The 18,530-nt window shown below is 42.9% G+C and overlaps 1 protein-coding gene across 1 annotated transcript; it reads right to left on the reverse strand.

The window, feature by feature from the left end:
* Nucleotides 1–451: 451 nt before the first annotated feature.
* LOC130830217 (BTB/POZ domain-containing protein KCTD9-like) lies at nucleotides 452–1,637 on the reverse strand. Its single transcript, XM_057697280.1, has one exon. The coding sequence runs from the start codon at nucleotides 1,609–1,611 to the stop codon at nucleotides 604–606; it is 1,008 nt and encodes a 335-aa protein (XP_057553263.1). The 5' UTR covers nucleotides 1,612–1,637; the 3' UTR covers nucleotides 452–603.
* Between the last annotated feature and the right edge of the window lie 16,893 nt (nucleotides 1,638–18,530).

An 18,530-nucleotide genomic window follows, 5' to 3' on the forward strand; every position in this document is an offset into this window, starting at 1 on the left:
TAAAAGAAAAATTATAAAGATGAACCTGAAAAGAGAGCCTTGGAGAGTCTGATCTCACCATATTCACATGGTGTGTTGGGTATTTAAAGTAGGGCAGGCATCCCTAAAGCTATTGATATTTATAAACCTGAACAACTTTTTCAAAATTGTCATAAAGTTTAACAATTTAAATATCCATACTGCATCTACAGATTCAATAAATATAATTGCATATGTTGTGCTTTTCATAAATTAAAGTCCTCAAATGCATTTCAAACCAAGATGGTATTTCCACATCATCCCTATTCAAAAGCAAATATAATAGATACTATTCCTGGTCACAAAGCCAGGCAGATCCCCTACTCCACTCAAAAGGCAGCAATCTAATTTAGCTTCCCCACATCTATTAAAATGAGTGCTTCTGTTAAAATCAGAATGTGGAAAAAAAGTCACTTTTTCCCCCTTATGCACCTCTGAGAACAAGCATAATCCTCTAAATGTTTTGTGTTTTTTAAAAAATTTCCTTACAGTGTTACTTCTTCTAGACAACTGAGTGGATGGAGAAAGAAAAGTGACACAGAAAACATTTTTCGTCTTCGGCATCTTCCTCCAGTCCTAGGATTCTCATCTGACACTCTGTGACATATGTAGTGGTGTCAGCATCTCTTCAAAGATGGCGCCCTTCACGTTGGAACCCCTAAGGTTGGCTTCTTGAAGGTCACACCCAGACAGGTCGCAATTCTCCAAATCAGTTCCTGCCAGAGTTGCTCCTCTGAGGTTACAGTTCTTCAACTTTGCATTTTTTAAGGTAGCAACTCTCAGGTTAATTCCTGTCATTTGACTTCCTTCCATATCCACACCTTTCAGATTAGCACCTTCTAAATTGGCTTTAAGACCAGAAGGATCTTCAAAATTACACAGTTTCAGGGATGCTCCTTCTGCATTAGAACAGAGCATCTTGACTCCCTGGAGATTTGCACAGTCAAGCACTGATCCAGAGAGATCAGCTCGTTCAAGATTTGCACAGCAGAGATTAGCGTGGGCAAGATTGCAATGGCTTAAATTGGCCATTTTGAAGTTAATGTATCGAAGGTCCAAACGAGAAAGATCAGCACCACTGAAGTTTAAACCCTGGCAATGCAATTCTGATTTGGTTGGAGTGGCTAGCAGAAATCGGACAAATTCCTTTCGAGATATTGGTGAATGATCCTCTGGTGGTTGAGAATTCTTTATTGCCACTTCTAGGTGTTCAATCAATGAGTCAATACCAAAAAATCTTGCTTCTTCTAACACACCCAATAAATTAATCCCATCATTTACAATGAGCTGTCCATGACGCAAGTAGTTCAAAATGGGTTCAAAGTATTCAGGACTTCGGTCAATTAAGAAAGCTCCTCTATGATCTTGTTTATTTCCCCAGACACCTTTGTCCTTAAACATGTGGGCCAGCATACTGTCAGGTTCTTTATTCACTAAAGTGCTCCGTGTGGTTGTAAAGTACCGCCCTCCAACATTTAATGTTAGCCAGTCTGTGTGAGATCCTAACAACCCTTCAGGTACTTTAGAATCTGTCTGAGGATCAATAAATGGTTCTCCTTCACACACAAACAAAACATCATCATCCCTTTCCATTCTTGGGGCTGCCGTTAAGGAACAGGGTCACCCGCCTCATCGCGCTGCCCCCACCGGGTCCTGAGTGAGTCGCCACCCTCCCACCTGGCTCTCGGTAGAATTTTTTAATTTGAAGATTCTTGTCTGTCTCAAGCTTTGGAAAATTTTGTTTCATTATATTTTATTTACCCACATCCATTGTAACAGTTTTCTCCTTCTGGAGCTTTTGTTGAATAGATGTTGGACTTCTTGACTCTCTCCTCCATATCACTTAACTTTTCTTTCCACGTTTTCCATTTATGGGGTCTTTTTTTTTCATCTTTTGAATCAACATGTCTTGTTTTAGAGAAATATGGGACCCTTTCTGCTATCACAGAGCATGCTAATTAGATCTTTTTAAATTCACGTGTGCTCCCTGGGATACCTGTTTCGAGTCAGTTATTTGTTTTAGTCACCGTGGTGGAGCTACATTTTCTCTAGGTTTCGCTCAGATGTCTAGTGAGTCCTGGCTGTTGGTTAAGACACGTGATGAAGGGTTAGTGAGATTAATTAGTGTATATTCCTGATACGGTTTCCTCTGTGGCTGTGCTGCTGTCTGTCAACAAGACCTTCCTTCATGGGAGGAAAGTGTGTGAGTGGTTGGTGCATGTGCTGGGCACCTGGAGGTGGATGCTACAGCGGCTGAAGTGAGAAGGGAGGGCACTCTTTGCTCCTCCCACCCTCCTTCTCTTATTCCCCCTTCTCCTCCCCCTCCTCCTCCTTCTTTCCTTTAGGGTCTGTGCGGAGTACAGACATGCATGAAACTTTGTTCTTCTCTCTGCTCAAACACCCACACATCAACCCTTATCCAGATAATTGCCCATTTTTGTGGGAATAGTTGTACAATCTTCATCCCAGCAGACAAAGGTTCTGCCCTCTGTGTTCAGTATTCCTGGGAGTGGAGGCGGCTCTTTATTGGCTCAGTTGATTCAAAAAGAGTTCTTGAGTTAACTCACCTGATGGCCTCAGAGCCCCGCCCTGCTCTCTGCTGTTCATTGATACCAAATTGCTAGGCTGTCTCCAGCTTGTCCTGGGAACAGCATCTCTTATCTCTGATGTTTGGGTGGTGAAACCCCTCCCACCTTCTGTCTTCCAGGCTATCCTCAAACCTTCTGATGCCCTGATTGCTTTCTTTCTTTCATGCTATCACTGAGATGATTTCATTCTTTAAACAATATCATTTAGTTATTTCATTAAGAACTTGGGTTGGAAGAGAGGTTACTGGGTATGCTCATGAAACCTTCTTGAAGCTGGATGCTTTCTTTTAATGTACTGTGTTAATGGGGAAATCTCTATCGGGGGGTGTGTACTCATTGCTGCCCCTCACTTGACTACACCGATGGACCGCAGGGCTCCTTCGATTCCTAAGAGTTAAGGGAGGCATCACTGGGTGACATGTTAGAATTGTGGTCAAGTCCTTATGAGGAACAGGGAGGCTTCACTATTAGCAGCGCGGCAGACCGGAGTATCTGTAAAAGGGTAGGAAGCGTCACTGCCACCAGCTGTCATTCTCAGCTTCCTCACCTGCTGGCGAGGGCACCCACCACCTCTGCTGCCACCTTGACGGCTGCTGCTCAGGGAGCGTTAGGATATGTCGAGGACTAAAGACCTTCTTACCCTAAGGTGGTCATGGCTCCTAAAGCTGAGGAGAAGGCATTCCTCATCAGGCCTTTTGAAAATGTCCTTCATCCTCCTGACTTAGAGTAACACATGTCTCTCTGTCTAAAGTATTCAACTTGTAGATGATGAGGAACAGGGTTGCTCTCAAGGTTCAGGGAAATTTCAACACAGCACGCACTAGTTCCAGTCTTTCAGAAAATCTTTTGATTACCAATTTGTGCTTGGAGCCATCCCTGAAAAAAAATCCAATTTGCTATATTTTATGGATTTTGTTATAGTGCTATTTATTCTCCATCCCAGATAGCTAAATCTGGTGTTAAATAATGCAGGCTTTGTAGCTCTGAACCTCCAGTACACACTGGGTTTGTGTGCTCTGCTTTCAGAGAATCAGAGGGCAGGGGAGGGGAAGGCAGCTGTAGGCACCGGCTCACAGCCCTCTGCTGTGCTGCAGGGCGCAGGGCCCGCCTGGGGCTCCTGACTCAGCTCTGAGGCTGTAGTTGGGTTGTGTCCCTGGGCAAGTCACTGAACCCCTCTGGACCTCAGTTTTTTCCTTCATAAAATGTTTAGTTTACTCCCCCCTCCTCAGGCACTTCATGCTAGATGCTCTCCAAGGTTTCTGTTGAATATTCTGAGTCTCTTTTAATAAGATTACCTTTAACAACCCCACAAGCATTTCCGTAAGCAGAAGGAACACATGGAGATAGAATGTCGCGTTAGTCTATTTAGGAGACAGTATTTCCCATGGTATAGGTTTTTTCAGCCTGAGAAGGAGGGAAATGTCCATCAGTGGTAAATGATTTAAATAAGGGATTGTCATTACGACTGAAGACCCTACTGGTGGGTGACTATTGTGAGAACCTAGCATTGTATACCCCCTAAAATGCATCTCCAGTATCCTGGGTGTTTACAGTGGGTGGGATGATGTTCAGTTCTGGAGGCCTCAGTTTAAAGGGTATGTGGATGAAAGGGAGTGCATGTGAAAAAGGAGTACACAGATGTCAGGAAGAGCTGGGGGTGCAGGAGAGATGGGGAGAGGGTGAGGAGAAACCATAGCAACGGGGAAAAAACTTAAGAGGTATGCATTGAGACTTACATAGCTCTTAAGGCCTCCTGTTTGACGAGAAAATGAGAAACAGAATGAGATATTGCACAATTCCATTCACATGAACTAAAAATATATATTATGTAAGACCACATACATAATTTTAGGAGAATTTAATAAAAAGAAACATTTAAAGGACATGGGATTGCTTAGCTTGAAGAACAAATGGTTTGAGAGAGAGAGGGTGTATATTTGTGGGTATAAAAGACTTCCTGTAGAAGAGGGAAGATTTGTTCTGGGTAGCCTTGGAGGGCAGATGTGGGACGGTTTGTTCTGTAGTTTGGGGAGCAGGTTTTATTTCCATACCAAGAACCTTGTGTGTGCCAGTGAAACCTTACAAAGTAGGCCAGCTGGATCTATTTAGAATAGGCAAGGGGAATTGGTCTTGAGTTATGTGGAAGTGACCCCTGGATTGGGCATATTTGATTATGTAATGTCTAAGACCCTTTGTGTGGCTAATTTTCTACATACTAGGACATGTATAGAACAATCTTCAATTGACTCTAGAGGATAGACAGGAAAGATAGTGGTATGAAGGTATGTGTTATTCAAGGGGAGATAGGCAGTTAGTTGATCACCAAAACATCCCCAGGGCAGCACTAGCTTGGTGGATTTGCAGCTGTCTAGCACTGGATAGAACTATCTGGTGGAACTATCAGAACAGCTGTTTTCAAACTTTAACACGCATATGAATTACTTGGTGATTTTTTTTTTTTTTTTGGTGATTTGTTTTTAAAAAGGACCATCCACAGGTTTGGGCTGGGATTGGAAGTTGCTGCAGTTGAAGGCAGGGACCCAGGTGGTTCATACGCAGGTGGTGGTCCCCATATAAGCTTTGAGAAACTTTGTGTCCACCCAGATGCTGTAGACAGGGTCAGATTTTTGAAAGAGGGTTTGAATTCTTATCTCTGGGGATGTTTTAATCCTGAGCTCCTGAGGTTCTCTGCCAACAGCTCATAGGAGACCTCTGGCCTGCCCCCCTTTCTCCCGACAGCCTCCCTCCTGCACTCAGGAGAGGCTTGGGTCCCTGGGTCCCCAGACTCCCTATTACAGACAGTGGCTCTCTTTCCTAACATAGGCACCTGACAAGAGTTCCAGAATAATGATGAGTGAATGTCATTATTCCCAAACATAAAAATGTTGATTTAGAAACAGATGTAAATATTTAGTACAGAGTTCTTGTTTTTGGCTGCTAATGATTTTTTGATCACTTTTAGAGTTTTAGTAACAAAAGAGATACCAGCGATTCTGAGTACTAATTGTATTTTTTCACATACAGAGCTGGTTGCTTAGGTTGGCTTTAGAAATTCAATTAATTTCCTGAAATCCCACATCTGTGTTTGCTTGTTAGTCGCTTCTTCCTAATCTGTGTCCCCAGACGCTCAGGGGAAGCCTTGTGAAGAAGAGCACAAGCAAGTGTGAAGCTGGCTGCCCAGACCCCCAGACCCCAGTGAACATCAGGATCCTGGAAGTATTATTTTTTTTGGGGGGGGTTCTTTCCCTCCTGCATTTTAAATTTATTTATTTATTTATTTATTGTTTTTTTGGGGGGTACACCAAGTTCAATCATCTGTTTTTATACACATATCCCTGTATTCCCTCCCTCCCTTGAGTCCCCCCCACCCTCCCCGTCCCCATCCTCTAAGGCATCACCCATCCTCGAGTTGGTCTCCCTTTGTTATACAGCAACTTCCCACTGGCTGTCTATTCTACAGTTGGTAGTATATATATGTCCATGCTACTCTCTCACTTCATCCCAGCCTCCCCCTCACCCCTGCCCCCCCCAAACCTCGAGTTCTCCAGTCCATTCTCTGCATCTGCGTCCCCCTTCCTGTCCTGTCACTGAGTTCATCAGTCCCATTTTTAGATTCCATATATGTGAGTTAGCATACAATATTTGTCTTTCTCTTTCTGACTTACTTCACTCTGTATGACAGACTCTAGGTCTATCCACCTCATGACATATAGCTCCATCTCATCCCTTTTTATAGCTGAGTAATATTCCATTGTATATATATGCCACACCTTCTGTATCCATCCTGGAAGTATTTTAAAACTGGTTTTCCACAGGTTTTAAATTTCAGGGACGGAGTTCCACCCCCAGAGATTCCAGTTTAGCTGACCTGTGCTGTGGCCTGGTGGGCAGGATTTTTAAAAAAGGTCCCCAGGTAGTGGTATTGTGCAGCCAAATTTGAGAACCACTGTTTTGAACGTACAGATTTTCAAGCCCCAACCAAAAGATTTTGGTGGAGCGTGTCTGGGGTGGGGCCCAGGCAGTGCATTTTAAAAATTGCCTAGTTATTTCTGACGCTTACTCTTCCTCAAAACTACTGGCGTACGTGAAAAGAGCTTAGATTTGGAACGAGACAGATTTGCTTCTAATTTCAGTTTTGCCACTTATTAGCTGGCAACGTACTACCTTGGGCAAGTCCACTAACCTCTCTAGGCTGTTTCTACATCTGTCATTGGGGGTGGGGAGGGGTGCGTGGGTAATACGGATTGACCTCACAGCTCCATAGTGGACACCTGTGAATCACCGAGAAGATTCTCTAATCCTGGGCTTCTCAAGCGTAATGTGCACATTGCATGCAAGTCACCTGGGAGTTGTGTGTAAACGCAGATCTGATGAGGGACCAGGGATGCTGCATTTCTAACCAGCTCCCAGGTCACTTGCTGCCAGCCGCCCGCCCGCAGGCTGGGCACTGAGGGCCTCCTGCACAGTGAAAACACGGGGCCGTTTGTTGAAACAGTGGGAAGAAAGTGTTGTTAAAGGTACTAAAATAAAGCGCTTTTTCCTTCTTCCATGGTCTCACTTTCAGCTTGTCGTGGTGTTTTGTTATTTAATGTGGCACTATGTAAAGGAAAACTAAAGGTTTCAAATATTAGCAAAATTTGCCATTTAGATTTAAATTGTGCAGTATCACTTTTAAATGCAAATATGAGCGCATGTAACTTGTGTGGGGAATCACCAAAATCACACAATTCCTCTCCATCGCTCACGCATCCACCCGTATTTTGTGCTCACCAGAATAGCCGTATTGCTGCGCCCGCAAACCTAAGTCAGCTGTGGTTGCTTCACTTCTTGCTGCACTCACAGTCCACAGTGTTCTCTGCTTTCCTCTCCTGATGGGCAAGGACTGGAAGAACGAGAAACTGTGGGTGGCCCTACCTTCTGTCTTTTCTTTTCCTTCTGCATCATCATTTTCAGCATAGTGGCTGGTTAACCCAGGGATGTGATGTGAGTAAGAGAGGGTGTGAAAGGAGTCCTTGGTAGTTTGTGTTCCTTAGATTGACATTTCCTTCTTGCTGTGCTCAAAGCAGATTCTGGTGCAAAAGGAACGTGTGGTTTCTTGGGGGTGCCGGCACTCATTCATGGACTTATAATTAACATGCTCACCTTGTGCTTGCTTTGAGCCTTGTCGAATGCCCACTTCGTGGGCCCGTTGGAACTCAGTGCCTACCAGCATCACAAATGCCATGTTTGAAGGGGCAAAGCAGAACAGGTACATGTGCACAGTGCCTGTATCTCCTCGGCTTCTGAGCACACTCCATGTCCCATTGGAAAAACACAAGTTGAAAGGTAAAATTATTAAGCACTTCAAAACAGCAGAGGATCAAACCAAGTGTGACCGTCGTGAGTGAAAGGCCCAGTGTGGCAGCGCCGGTCTCACACTTGTGAAGCCAACCTTGGCCACGTTTTGAGTAGCAAGGATCTAGTCTGTATACTGCTGTGCTCTGTTACTCTAACATGAGGATAGGCAAGTAGTATCTCCATGGCAGGCAGATGTGGCAAATCATAGGGCTCAGCAAATGTTCATTCTATGACTTATTTTCCCTCTTCTCCCTTCTGAAGATACAGCAGTTCAATGGAAAATCTTTGGGATGCTCGGATGTGGCTAACTGCAGGAGATGGTGAAAAGGACCACTTTCTTGGAACATACTTATGTTCTGATGAAAGAATGAGAGACCCTGGGGCTGGGCTGGGCTTGGTCTCCAGTCCTAGGAAGAGTTGTGTGACTCTGCCTGGCCAAGGGTGGCCCCAGGCCTAGGAATTCCAGTCTCAGGGTGCCAGGGAAGGGAGAGAGGGCCAGGTTGCCAATCACCGAGGGGGAGGACTGCAGCACTTGCCTGTATGTGTCCCTTGTCTTCCTGCTGCTTTTGTTCTCTGAGCTAATTCCTGTTTGAAGAACTGATATTTAATTCAACAGCCCCCCACGGAGCCTTGTGCCTGTGATAGAAGTTTCTAAAAATCTCTCAGTCAACAAAATGATAACAGCTGGTCTTTGAAACTCTGGGAGCTCTAGACTGGGGAGGTGCTGGGGGAGGGAGAACTAAGGGAACCGGGGACTGGGACTGGGGAATGCACTATTTGTTAAGGATAATGAGGCAAAAATGTGACAGAGGTTTTTATTACAAATAATAGACAGAAATCTTCAAACAACAGCAGAGAGTCATTAAAAAAAGAAACAGAGTTAAATAATTGTCTAATTAGCAGGCACCAAGAAGGCAAAATTTATTCCATTAGAACTTCTTCAGGGAGAGTCAATAAATTCACAGCTGGGTGTTCCTTTTGTCAGGAATACAGAAAATGTGGATTTTCCTGGTGCCAAGTTGTTCTTCTATCCCTTTGCCAAGCTTCCTTTCTAATTAACCCAAGGTGAGTCTTGCCTCAGAGAACTGCTATGCTCAGTTGCTTTGCTCAACCATGTCATTAAGCTCTGGCCCAAGTATTGAGCCTTCAAGAAGCCAGGAACCGCAGGGACCCCTACGACTAACAATGCTGTGAGCTGATGTCCACGCAGTGCTCCACAGCTTACAAGGCATGTGGACATATGTGATGTCATTGAATTCTTGCAGCCACTCAGCAAGGGAAGCTGAGGCTGAACAAGTGAATGTTTGTGAGTGTGGATGGTGTATTAGCTAGCTTGGGTGACCATAACAAACCACTAGAGACAGGATGGCTTACACAACAGAAATTTATTTTCTCACAGTTTTGGAGGCTGGACATCAGAGATCAGGGTGTGAGCATGGTTGAGTTACATCACTCATCTTGGCTTGAAGATAGCTGCCTTCTCTCTGTGTGCTCACACGGCCTTTCTTCAGTGCACATGGAGAGAGGGATGGAGGTAGAAAGGGAGGGGGGAGAGAAAGAAGGACAAGGGATGGGAGAGAGAGGGGGACACAGAGAGGGAAGGAGGGAGAGAAAACAAAATCTCCTTGTCTTCCTTTTCTTCTAAGGCCACCGATCTTATCTGGTTAGGACCCCATCCATGTTACCTCGTTTACTCTAAATTCCTCCTAGAAGCCCTATTTCCAAACACAGTCACTTTGGGGTGGGGGTTGGGGATTAGGGCTTCAACATGTGGATTTGGAAGGGACACATTTCAGTCCATACCGACTGGCAACCACCTGGTGAGAACACAAACCATCTGCAGCCACACAGCTCACCGTCTGCATTGAAATGATCTTATTTCAGGAGACTCTTGCCCAGGAATATGACATTGCAAATAATTATGATTTGGTCAAGGAACTTCCTGAAAATCCATTTATATGAAAAAAAGATGACTCAACTCTCTCTCATCAGAGTAAATAACTCCCTTTCAGGACAATGTAAATCACTTTACCAGACTCATCAGGCTGCCGTTGATGCTTTAAGACTCTTGGAACCATTTCCTTGCCGTATCCACCAACCCTAAACAGCTATGTCAGGAAGCTGGACGAATCCGAATCCGGCCCCTGCACTGAAATACTTGCCTTAAACCAGACCCCCACACCTCACAAATACCCCTCCTAGAAAATAAAGAGTCTTGTCAAGGGAGTATTCTTCCTTACATAGTAAATAATGAACTTTAGCTTTGCTTTGTCAGTAAGTTGATTAGGTGATTTTAATGGTAAGTCTGCGATCAACATCGTTTGAACCATTGATTTGAACCTTGGCCCTAACACTTTCTAGCTGTATGATCTTGGGAAAAAATTTTTAACCTCTCTACACCTCATTTTCCTTATCTGTAAGATAAGCACCAACCACAGAAGGCCATTAAAAGGTTTAAATGAGTTAATACTGGTGAAGCTGTTACCTACCTGACACATGGCAGGATCTCAATAAATATGAGGTCTTATTATTACATTCTTATTATTGAAATCTGTCAAACGGGCTGACCAGTGCCTTCGTTCATTTTCTTGATGTATACGTCCCTAAAACAAGGCTGCTTAAGCAAAATAAAATATCCTAGGAATTATATACTTAATTTCCTCCATTTCAAAAATACCATTAACTATAAAGTATCAGTTTAAACAAAGTAGGAGCAAAAAAATGGAACACTGCTGCACTAAGTGTGCACATTGGCTGTAACTCGCATACCAATTTCAGACATGATAAAATGTAGGAAAAGTTCTCTTCAGGAGGATTAAGTGAATTTAGAGTTGTTGTTTTTCTTTTCCATGAAGCCCTCAGCTTTTGTGGGAAGGATGGTGGCTCCCCTGAGGTGCTTTCAAACACATCTCTACAGCTGAGTGATTTCTGACTCTCTTTTGGGGGCAGGCCAGGCCAGCTTGGGGAAAAAAGCAGTGAGCCTAAAACCATTTCACGTATGTTTTGAGTTCCTCGTGGATTTGGTCATGGGACCCTATGTTTGCAGATACTTGGAGTGTGTTTGCTGCAGGCTGGGGCTGGCGTTTGCTTATGGAAGGCCTGGGAGAGGGGCCCTCTTCTCCCAGAGTTGGAATTCTGCTTGGCTGTGCTGACAGGAAGTATTGACTCAGCCATATTTCCTCTCCCACAGAGAACCTTTGCTCTGTCTCTACTTGGTGGTCTCCTTTTCTTCCTACGTCTCACCTCATGGCATATCCATGGCCACTGAAAGTGACTCAGGTGGTCAAGGCACATCTATACAGTGCTTCCCAAAGTGACATCTGTAGACCAGGGCCAGTATGGGAACTGCTTCCAGTCTCTGGGGAGAAAAATACAGAGGTGGAGAGCATTTAGACATTTTATAACAGTTTGACATGGCCGTGGATTCCAAGCAGATGATCACTGACCTTGTCTCATTGAATAGAGCCTAGACCAATACAGGGGTTGTGTTACACCCACGGTCAGTTGCATTTAGTGCAAGATGCCTACTGCCCACGTACGGTAGGATTATAGTGGGCTAAACATTAACACTACAGCAACAGCAACAACCACGAAACCCTGTCCAGTAGCCAGAGATTTATTGAGAACTACTGTTGTTAAAACTAATTATTTTTTATCTAGAAGCTATACCTGACATTTCAGTAGTTGCCACCATGTCATACAAGATCTTGGAACACTGACCTGGACACCAAGATTTCCTAGCCTGGCTGGTTCGGAATGATTAAAGTTCACAGTTCATTTGACATTGTCCTGAATACCAAAATATGTTGCCGTTTTAAAACCTGTCTAGATGTGGACAGATATGGATTGCTTATTTTTCCATTTCATGAAAATGTAATTTGAAGCAAGTTTTGAAGAAGCTGTAGACTTTAGACAGAGATCAGCATATTCTCTCTAGAGAGAATCAGTTCTAATCAGAACATGACCTTGGACTGGCCTCACTACCAGGGTGAGTGGCCTTTCTGGGCTGTCCTTTCTGTAGTTAAGTGTACTTTTAGAGTTAACAAAATAAGCATTCCTGCCAGAGGCTTTCCTCTAGCATTTCTTTTTTTTAATTAAAGCAAGGGGGTAAGATGTTCTAACAGTCATTAAAAAAAAACAGAAAACAACCAAACTTTTATCTACTTGGCCCTTCTTCCACTAGAGAGAAACAAATCATAACAATGTCCCATTATTTAAAATAAAATTTTGCTTAATTGAAACAGCATTCAGATCAAAGGTCTTTCCCTTCCTTCTCTCCAGTGATCCTTTAGCATTCTTTAAGTGTCTAACTATAGTTGACAAAATTATTTCTTATGTAAAATCTGTATCTTTTCCTGATGGGATAACTTAAATACATTTTTTTCACTTGAATACATTTTGAGCAGACTCGAACTGTTTTTAAAATTTGTTTTACAGAGTAATTTCCTTATGCCTCACTATGGTATCTTTTTTTCCTTTCATCCTTTCTTTCTATCATTTTTACCTTAGATGTTTCTACTGATCCTTCAGGATTCTTCTTAGGTTGTATAGTGTAATGAGCTCAGACTTATCACATTCCCACATTAACTAGCTGAGTGACTTGTGTAAATTACTTAGCTTCCCAAAGTCTCTATTTACTTATCTATAAAATGGGAAAATAGTAGCACCTACCTAATGGAGGTTGGTATAACAATTAAGTGATGTGGTTCTTCTAAACTTATAGATTTTAAGGGCCCAATAAATATTGGCTATTCTTACTTTTGGGAAACATTTCTTAAGGGTAGACATTCCATTGCTTCTTTCCCTCTGAAACTGAGCTGATTGACACTCCTTGAGCTATCACTTTGCCCCATGCTTCCTTTTCATGTGCTGCCCCGTGTCTGTCTCTCCCACTAGACTCTGGGTTTATCCGAGGCATATTTGTCTTTTGGTCTTTGATGCTGTGGTACCTTATCACGTGCTCCATGATTATATGCTGAGCTGAAGTCAAGTGACCTTCTTTTCCTATCTTCCCGGCACGTTGGCATTTCCTAGTGCAGGATCAGTGGGGATGCTTATTTAAATACAGGTTCCTTGATCTTCACAGAATGAGAATTTAGGAGGAGAACTGAGAATCTGCACCTTTAACAAGCTTCTCAGGAATTCTTAAGCTCAGTAAACCACTGACCCACATCTCCTTGGCATGTCCATGTTTGGCAACTTCTGTGTCTTAGACCTTTGTCCCAGACTCTGCCTATAGACTCTGTAGGAAACATGACTATCAGCCATCTTTAGTTTTTGTAGTTTCTGCCCAATTTCAAGCTTTATCATCTCTTGGCCACAACTTTCAGGAGCATATATGGTGCATAGACTCTTAGGGTGGTCCCCACGATCCACGAGTCTTAAAATCCACCTTGTTTGTGGACAGGACTTAGGACTTGCTTCAACCAGTAGAATACAGTAAAAGTGGTAGGATGCAAGTGATTACATTGCACAGAAGACTCTCTCCTCTGCTGGCTTTGAGGAGACCCATGGCCAAGTTGGGAAACCCCATGAGTCAAAGAGCTCTGGGCAGCCTCAGGAGCTGGGAATGAACTCCAGGCTATAGCCATCAAGAAACTGAAGCCCTCAATTCTACAAACAATTAAATTCTGCCAATAATGAGCTTGAAAGCAGATTCTTTACCATATCCCTCAGATGATACCATATCCCTGCTGACACCTTGATGACAGGTTAGTCAGATCCTAAATAGAGGACCTATCTGAGCCTAGACTCCTGACCTATAGAACCTAAAATAATAAATACGTGTCCAGGTAAGCTGTCAGGTTGTGATCATTTTTTTCACAGCAGTTGAAAACTAATACACATTCTAATTGGTGATCATGATTTCTTTTTCTCTTATTTCCCTTGCTTTTCACATCCATTCAAAATAATCTCAAGTGCCAAGAGTTTCCTTCCTACCACATATAGAGACTGAATAGCCAACTTCATTTTACTCCCTATCCCCAAACCTTTCATTAGGTCCTCATTCTCTGCAGAAGAAATTCTAAACTCTTCAGGGACTGGCCTCTATCTTCCTTGCTCTCACCCCAAATGGCCTTTCCAGTTTTGTTTCTCACCAGATACTTCCTTGTCCTGTGTCACAGAGGTCATTTATACGTGTTACACTTTCACATTCGTGTACTTTGTTGGTATTGGCCCCTCACCCTAGAATTCCTCTTTCCTTATTCTTTTTAGTGCTCCAGGACTACATCTTAAGTCCATCTCTCTTCCTCCCGTGCAGAATCAGTTGTTCCTCTGTGAGGCCTCTTTAGACATCCTTTGTACCTCAGGTTAGCACTTGCTTCATGTTGTCACATTATCTCGTTAGTCATTCATGAGACTGTCCCCCCAGAGTTCTAACCTCTTTAAGAGCATGGGTAGTGCAGCCTTCATCACTTCTTCTGGAGAGTATCATTCCACGTGCTGTCTGCCATCAATATGGAGTGAGTTCCTGTGTGCTCCTTCGCTGACATTTACTCATTTTACTAATCCAAGTCCTACAGACATTTTCAAATATTTTTAAAAGACCAAAATTCTCTAAAACTGGGGGAGGAGGTAAAGAGATATCAGGCCCAGATCTAAGAAAAGTATTGTCATAAACCTAATACGAGAAGGAACAGTCAATTTATGATGATTTTCAAAAGCTCAGATGGTTGATTTGCCCGGAAAGAACCAGGGACCCCCACCACTCTACCATGATAAATAAATTTTCCACAGAAATAAGTTCTCCAAACCTTTTGTTTTCCAAGTCAAAAATGATGCTGGACTCAGGTGTTGCATTTCCTTCTCTCCTGTGTTTGAGAGGGAAGCATTAAGAGGGATGTTAGGGAAGTAGTTGCAGAATCTAGTGTCATAATAAAATATCAACCTAGGTCTTCATCTGTGTCATTAGTGTTTGTGATGGTCAATTTTGTGTGTCAGCTTAACTGGGCCATGAGGTCCCCAGATACTGGTTAAACATTATTCTGGGTTTATCTGTGATGGTGTTTCTGGATGAGATTAACATTGCTGTTGGTAGACTGAGTAGAACAGATTATCCTTCCCAGTGTGGTCTCATCCAGTCCATCGAAGGTCTGAATAGAACAAAACTCTGAGTAAGGAAGAATTTGTTCTTCTGTCTGACTGTCTTCAAGCTGGGACATTGACCTTCTTCTGCCTTCGGATTTGGATTCAGGCTGGAACTGTACCATCGGCTCTCCTGGGTCTCCGGCTTGCTGACTTCTCAGCTTCCATAATTGTGTGAGTCAGTTCTTTACAAGAAGTCTCTTCTCTTGGAGTAGTAAGCTATATGCTAGTATCTATATCTGTATCTCTATTGGTTGTTTCTCTGGAGAACCCTATAGTCATGGAACATATTTTAGAGGCTACAGACACTGTTATTTTGATTAATCAGTTCACTTCATCAGCTCTTTATTAAACATCTGTTTGACTCAAAGCAATAAAATATGCTCAGTGCTATGAGGACCATAAAGATAAAGAAGTTTCCAGCTTTACGGTAAGTTTCTAAACTTGCTTTTAAACTATCACAAGGTAGGGGGTTTTAAGAGCCATGAGAGAGGTGCAGTTCAAATGCTTTGTGGTTTCAGTGGAGGGAAGGGCCCTTCGGCCAGGTAGTTAGGCGATGGCTTTATAAAGAGGCAGCACTAAGTCAGGCTCAGTTCTCTAATGTCATTCAATTTTCCAGCTACTGTTCTCTTCTTTATATGGAAACAACCTTGAACTCCTCTGGTTGGTGTTGTAGGACATGTTAAAATCATAAAGGCACTATTCTTAATGAAGATTTAATAGTCATTCAATCAAATAGCATAGCATCAAAATAAGTAGAGCAAAAACTATCAAGGAGAAATAGACCGAAACACATTAGTACAAGTAGACTTTAATAACTTTTCCTTAGTTCATTGACAAGTTGAGTAGACAAATGAGTAAGTAAAGATGTAGATGACCTAGAAAACATAATTAACATGGTAGACCTAACTGATGTAGCTGTATCAATCTATAGTGTACTATACTTCACAAACAGAGAAAACACGTTCTGAACACATGCTGTGGAACATTTACAAGGGTGGAACTCTTTTTGGCCCTAAAGAAGGATTGCAAACATTTTCAGAGCCACAGACAACATTCATAGAATCCAATACAATAACATTAAAGATTAATTACCAAAATAGAAAACAAAGATTTCTACCACCTGTATAGTACTCTTTGGCCCTCTTTCCCCTTGTTGAGGAGGACACTGGCTCCTCATGCATCCCAGGGATTTGATTGTAGGGCTCAGTCTTTGGAGGTATCACAAGCCATCTATACTTTCCTCCTGCCCTTTCTGTTTCTCTGGTACTTGATTTGAGAAGGCTGGGGGTCATGCTACCTGAGTTCTTGTCTGCTGGTGTCCATTTCTGCTACTAACTTGAGTATTCTTAGGTCTGAGTCTCAAACAATTGGAGACTCAGTTTCCTCCTCTGCCAAATAAGGGAGACTGGATTTGATAACTTCTGAAATCTTTTACAGAGGCAATGCTTTAAGAGTCAATGTTTTTTGTTAGTCAGTGTCTTGTTCCCTGTAGCTCCAGCGATTTCCCTACACTCTACTCTCTGCCCTAGGGTAGGGTCGGGTCAGGTAGTCAGCCAGAGGACACAGGGACCTTGAATTTGTTTGGAGATTTTGCTAAAATTGGTTCTTAAAGTTTCACCAGTGTATCTTTTCTCTTGAACATTTGTGTGCAAATGTTTTTTCTTTGGTTTGTTGTGCTGATTGACAGTGAGTTCAGTAGGAGCCGGGCCAAACTCTCAGTGCTTCCTCTACACACTCTGAACTGCATTACCATTTTCCTTTATTGAATCCTGCTTCCTTCTGCCCATTTTCCTCGGAGTTCAGAGCTACTGGGGTTGATTAGCATGACCATCCATTCCAGACGGTGTTTCTGCCGCATCTAAAGGATGGTCTTAAATATATGATCTATTTGGGGCTTTCTCAACAGTTAGTCACAGACAGTAGATCTATTTCAAAAAAGTTCAAAAAAAGAAAAACCAAAAATCAAAAACATCCAACCCTAACATCCTTCTTTTCCATATACATGGAAAGGTTGAGCAATTTGAGGAGGAGGTAAATTTGCAGAGAGTTGACCTACGAGGAAGTGGTTCCTCGTGAGAACAGAAGATACAGCAGCACAGAACAACTCCTCCCAGATCAGGTCTGCTTACCTGGGTACTTACCAGGCCATTCGTGCTAAGCAACCTTCATCCACGGCCTGTTATTATCACTGATATTAATTGCTCTCTACTGCGAGGCGGGTCAGAGTTAGGAAAGAATACCAGGTCCCATCTGCAAGGCATCCCCTTTTGTGAATGCTTAATGGGTGTTTTAAAGGAAAACCTAGTAAAGAAAGGGAACTCAGTTTGCATTTGGAGAGTGAGATAGTGAAGAGAGGCCACAAGAGAATTCGCTTACATAAAAAAAAAAAAGAGAAATTGTACAATTCATTCAGACTTATATGCTGAAACATTTCTTGGCTGCTATTGCTGACTAGAGAGACTGTCAGGGTGAGTGAGGAGCCAGCAGGCTTTGGGGTGAGGGTGTAGCTTGCTCAGTCGTGGGACTACCTTTTCCATTTTCTTTTACTACCAAGTAAGAGCAGTAACATAGCTGCTTAGTGTGAGTCGGGAGGGGATGGGAGACTTTTCCAAATCAGCAGTGTCCGTGAGATTGTTGGTATTGATTTTTCCTCCCGAGTGACACAATTTAAGTGACTCTTGACAGGAATTTTCTTCTTGATGACGATTGACATCTGATTGCCTAGACATCTCACAGCCACTCACTGGAGAGACAGGGAGCACTCAGAGTGCAGCTCTGCAAGGGGGAGCTCAGAGCTTCTCCAGCTTCCTGTCAGGCTTTCCCCCACTAGGATGCCCCCGTACTGTCCCCATGAGCGGCTGGGTGGCAGGAAAAGAGAAGTATCACAAAGGAGACAGCCTGTTGACTGTAGACTCTTGCTCTGATCAGCTTGGTAATTCCGATAATTCCCAGCATGTCTATATCAGCTTATCACTGTCCTTATTGTCATCATTACTACCCTGCTTTAGGGTGGACCTGCATAGTCCCAGAGATACACAGATGGAAAGTGAAAATATTTTCAGCTCTCTGAATAGTGTGCCTGCAAATCACTGAATACAAGAATGACTGGTGAATCTCGTTTCATTCTGCCCATTTCCATTCAAGTTCAGAGCTACCATGTTTAATAAATAAACATGAGAATAACTGATCCAGATGTCTGGGTGTTATGCAAAGTGGAGTTTATTTACAGATTTCTGGGCTCATGACTAACTGGGCAGAAGGAGATGGTTCTCGAAGATTGATTTCTCTGATACCCCCTAGTTACCCTAGTCAGAATCAAAAAGCAAGGTATATTAGAGACCCTCTACTTTTTTGGACAAGACAATGAAACATTTACTTATAATGTCTACTCTGCTTCCAAAGAGGATCTGAGGCAGCGTGAATTAAAACATACAGAACAGGAGAGTTACGTTGTAGATAAACTAAGAGAGCTCAGAAATCTAAGTGAAAGACAGAAGG

The sequence above is a fragment of the Hippopotamus amphibius genome, chromosome 10, assembly GCF_030028045.1.
Source record: "Hippopotamus amphibius kiboko isolate mHipAmp2 chromosome 10, mHipAmp2.hap2, whole genome shotgun sequence".
Classification (NCBI taxonomy): Eukaryota; Metazoa; Chordata; class Mammalia; order Artiodactyla; family Hippopotamidae; genus Hippopotamus; species Hippopotamus amphibius.

Bases quoted from the DNA above. Each gene is read 5' to 3' on its own strand.
- LOC130830217 (XM_057697280.1), bottom strand. From the start codon at position 1,611: ATGGAAAGGGATGATGATGTTTTGTTTGTGTGTGAAGGAGAACCATTT.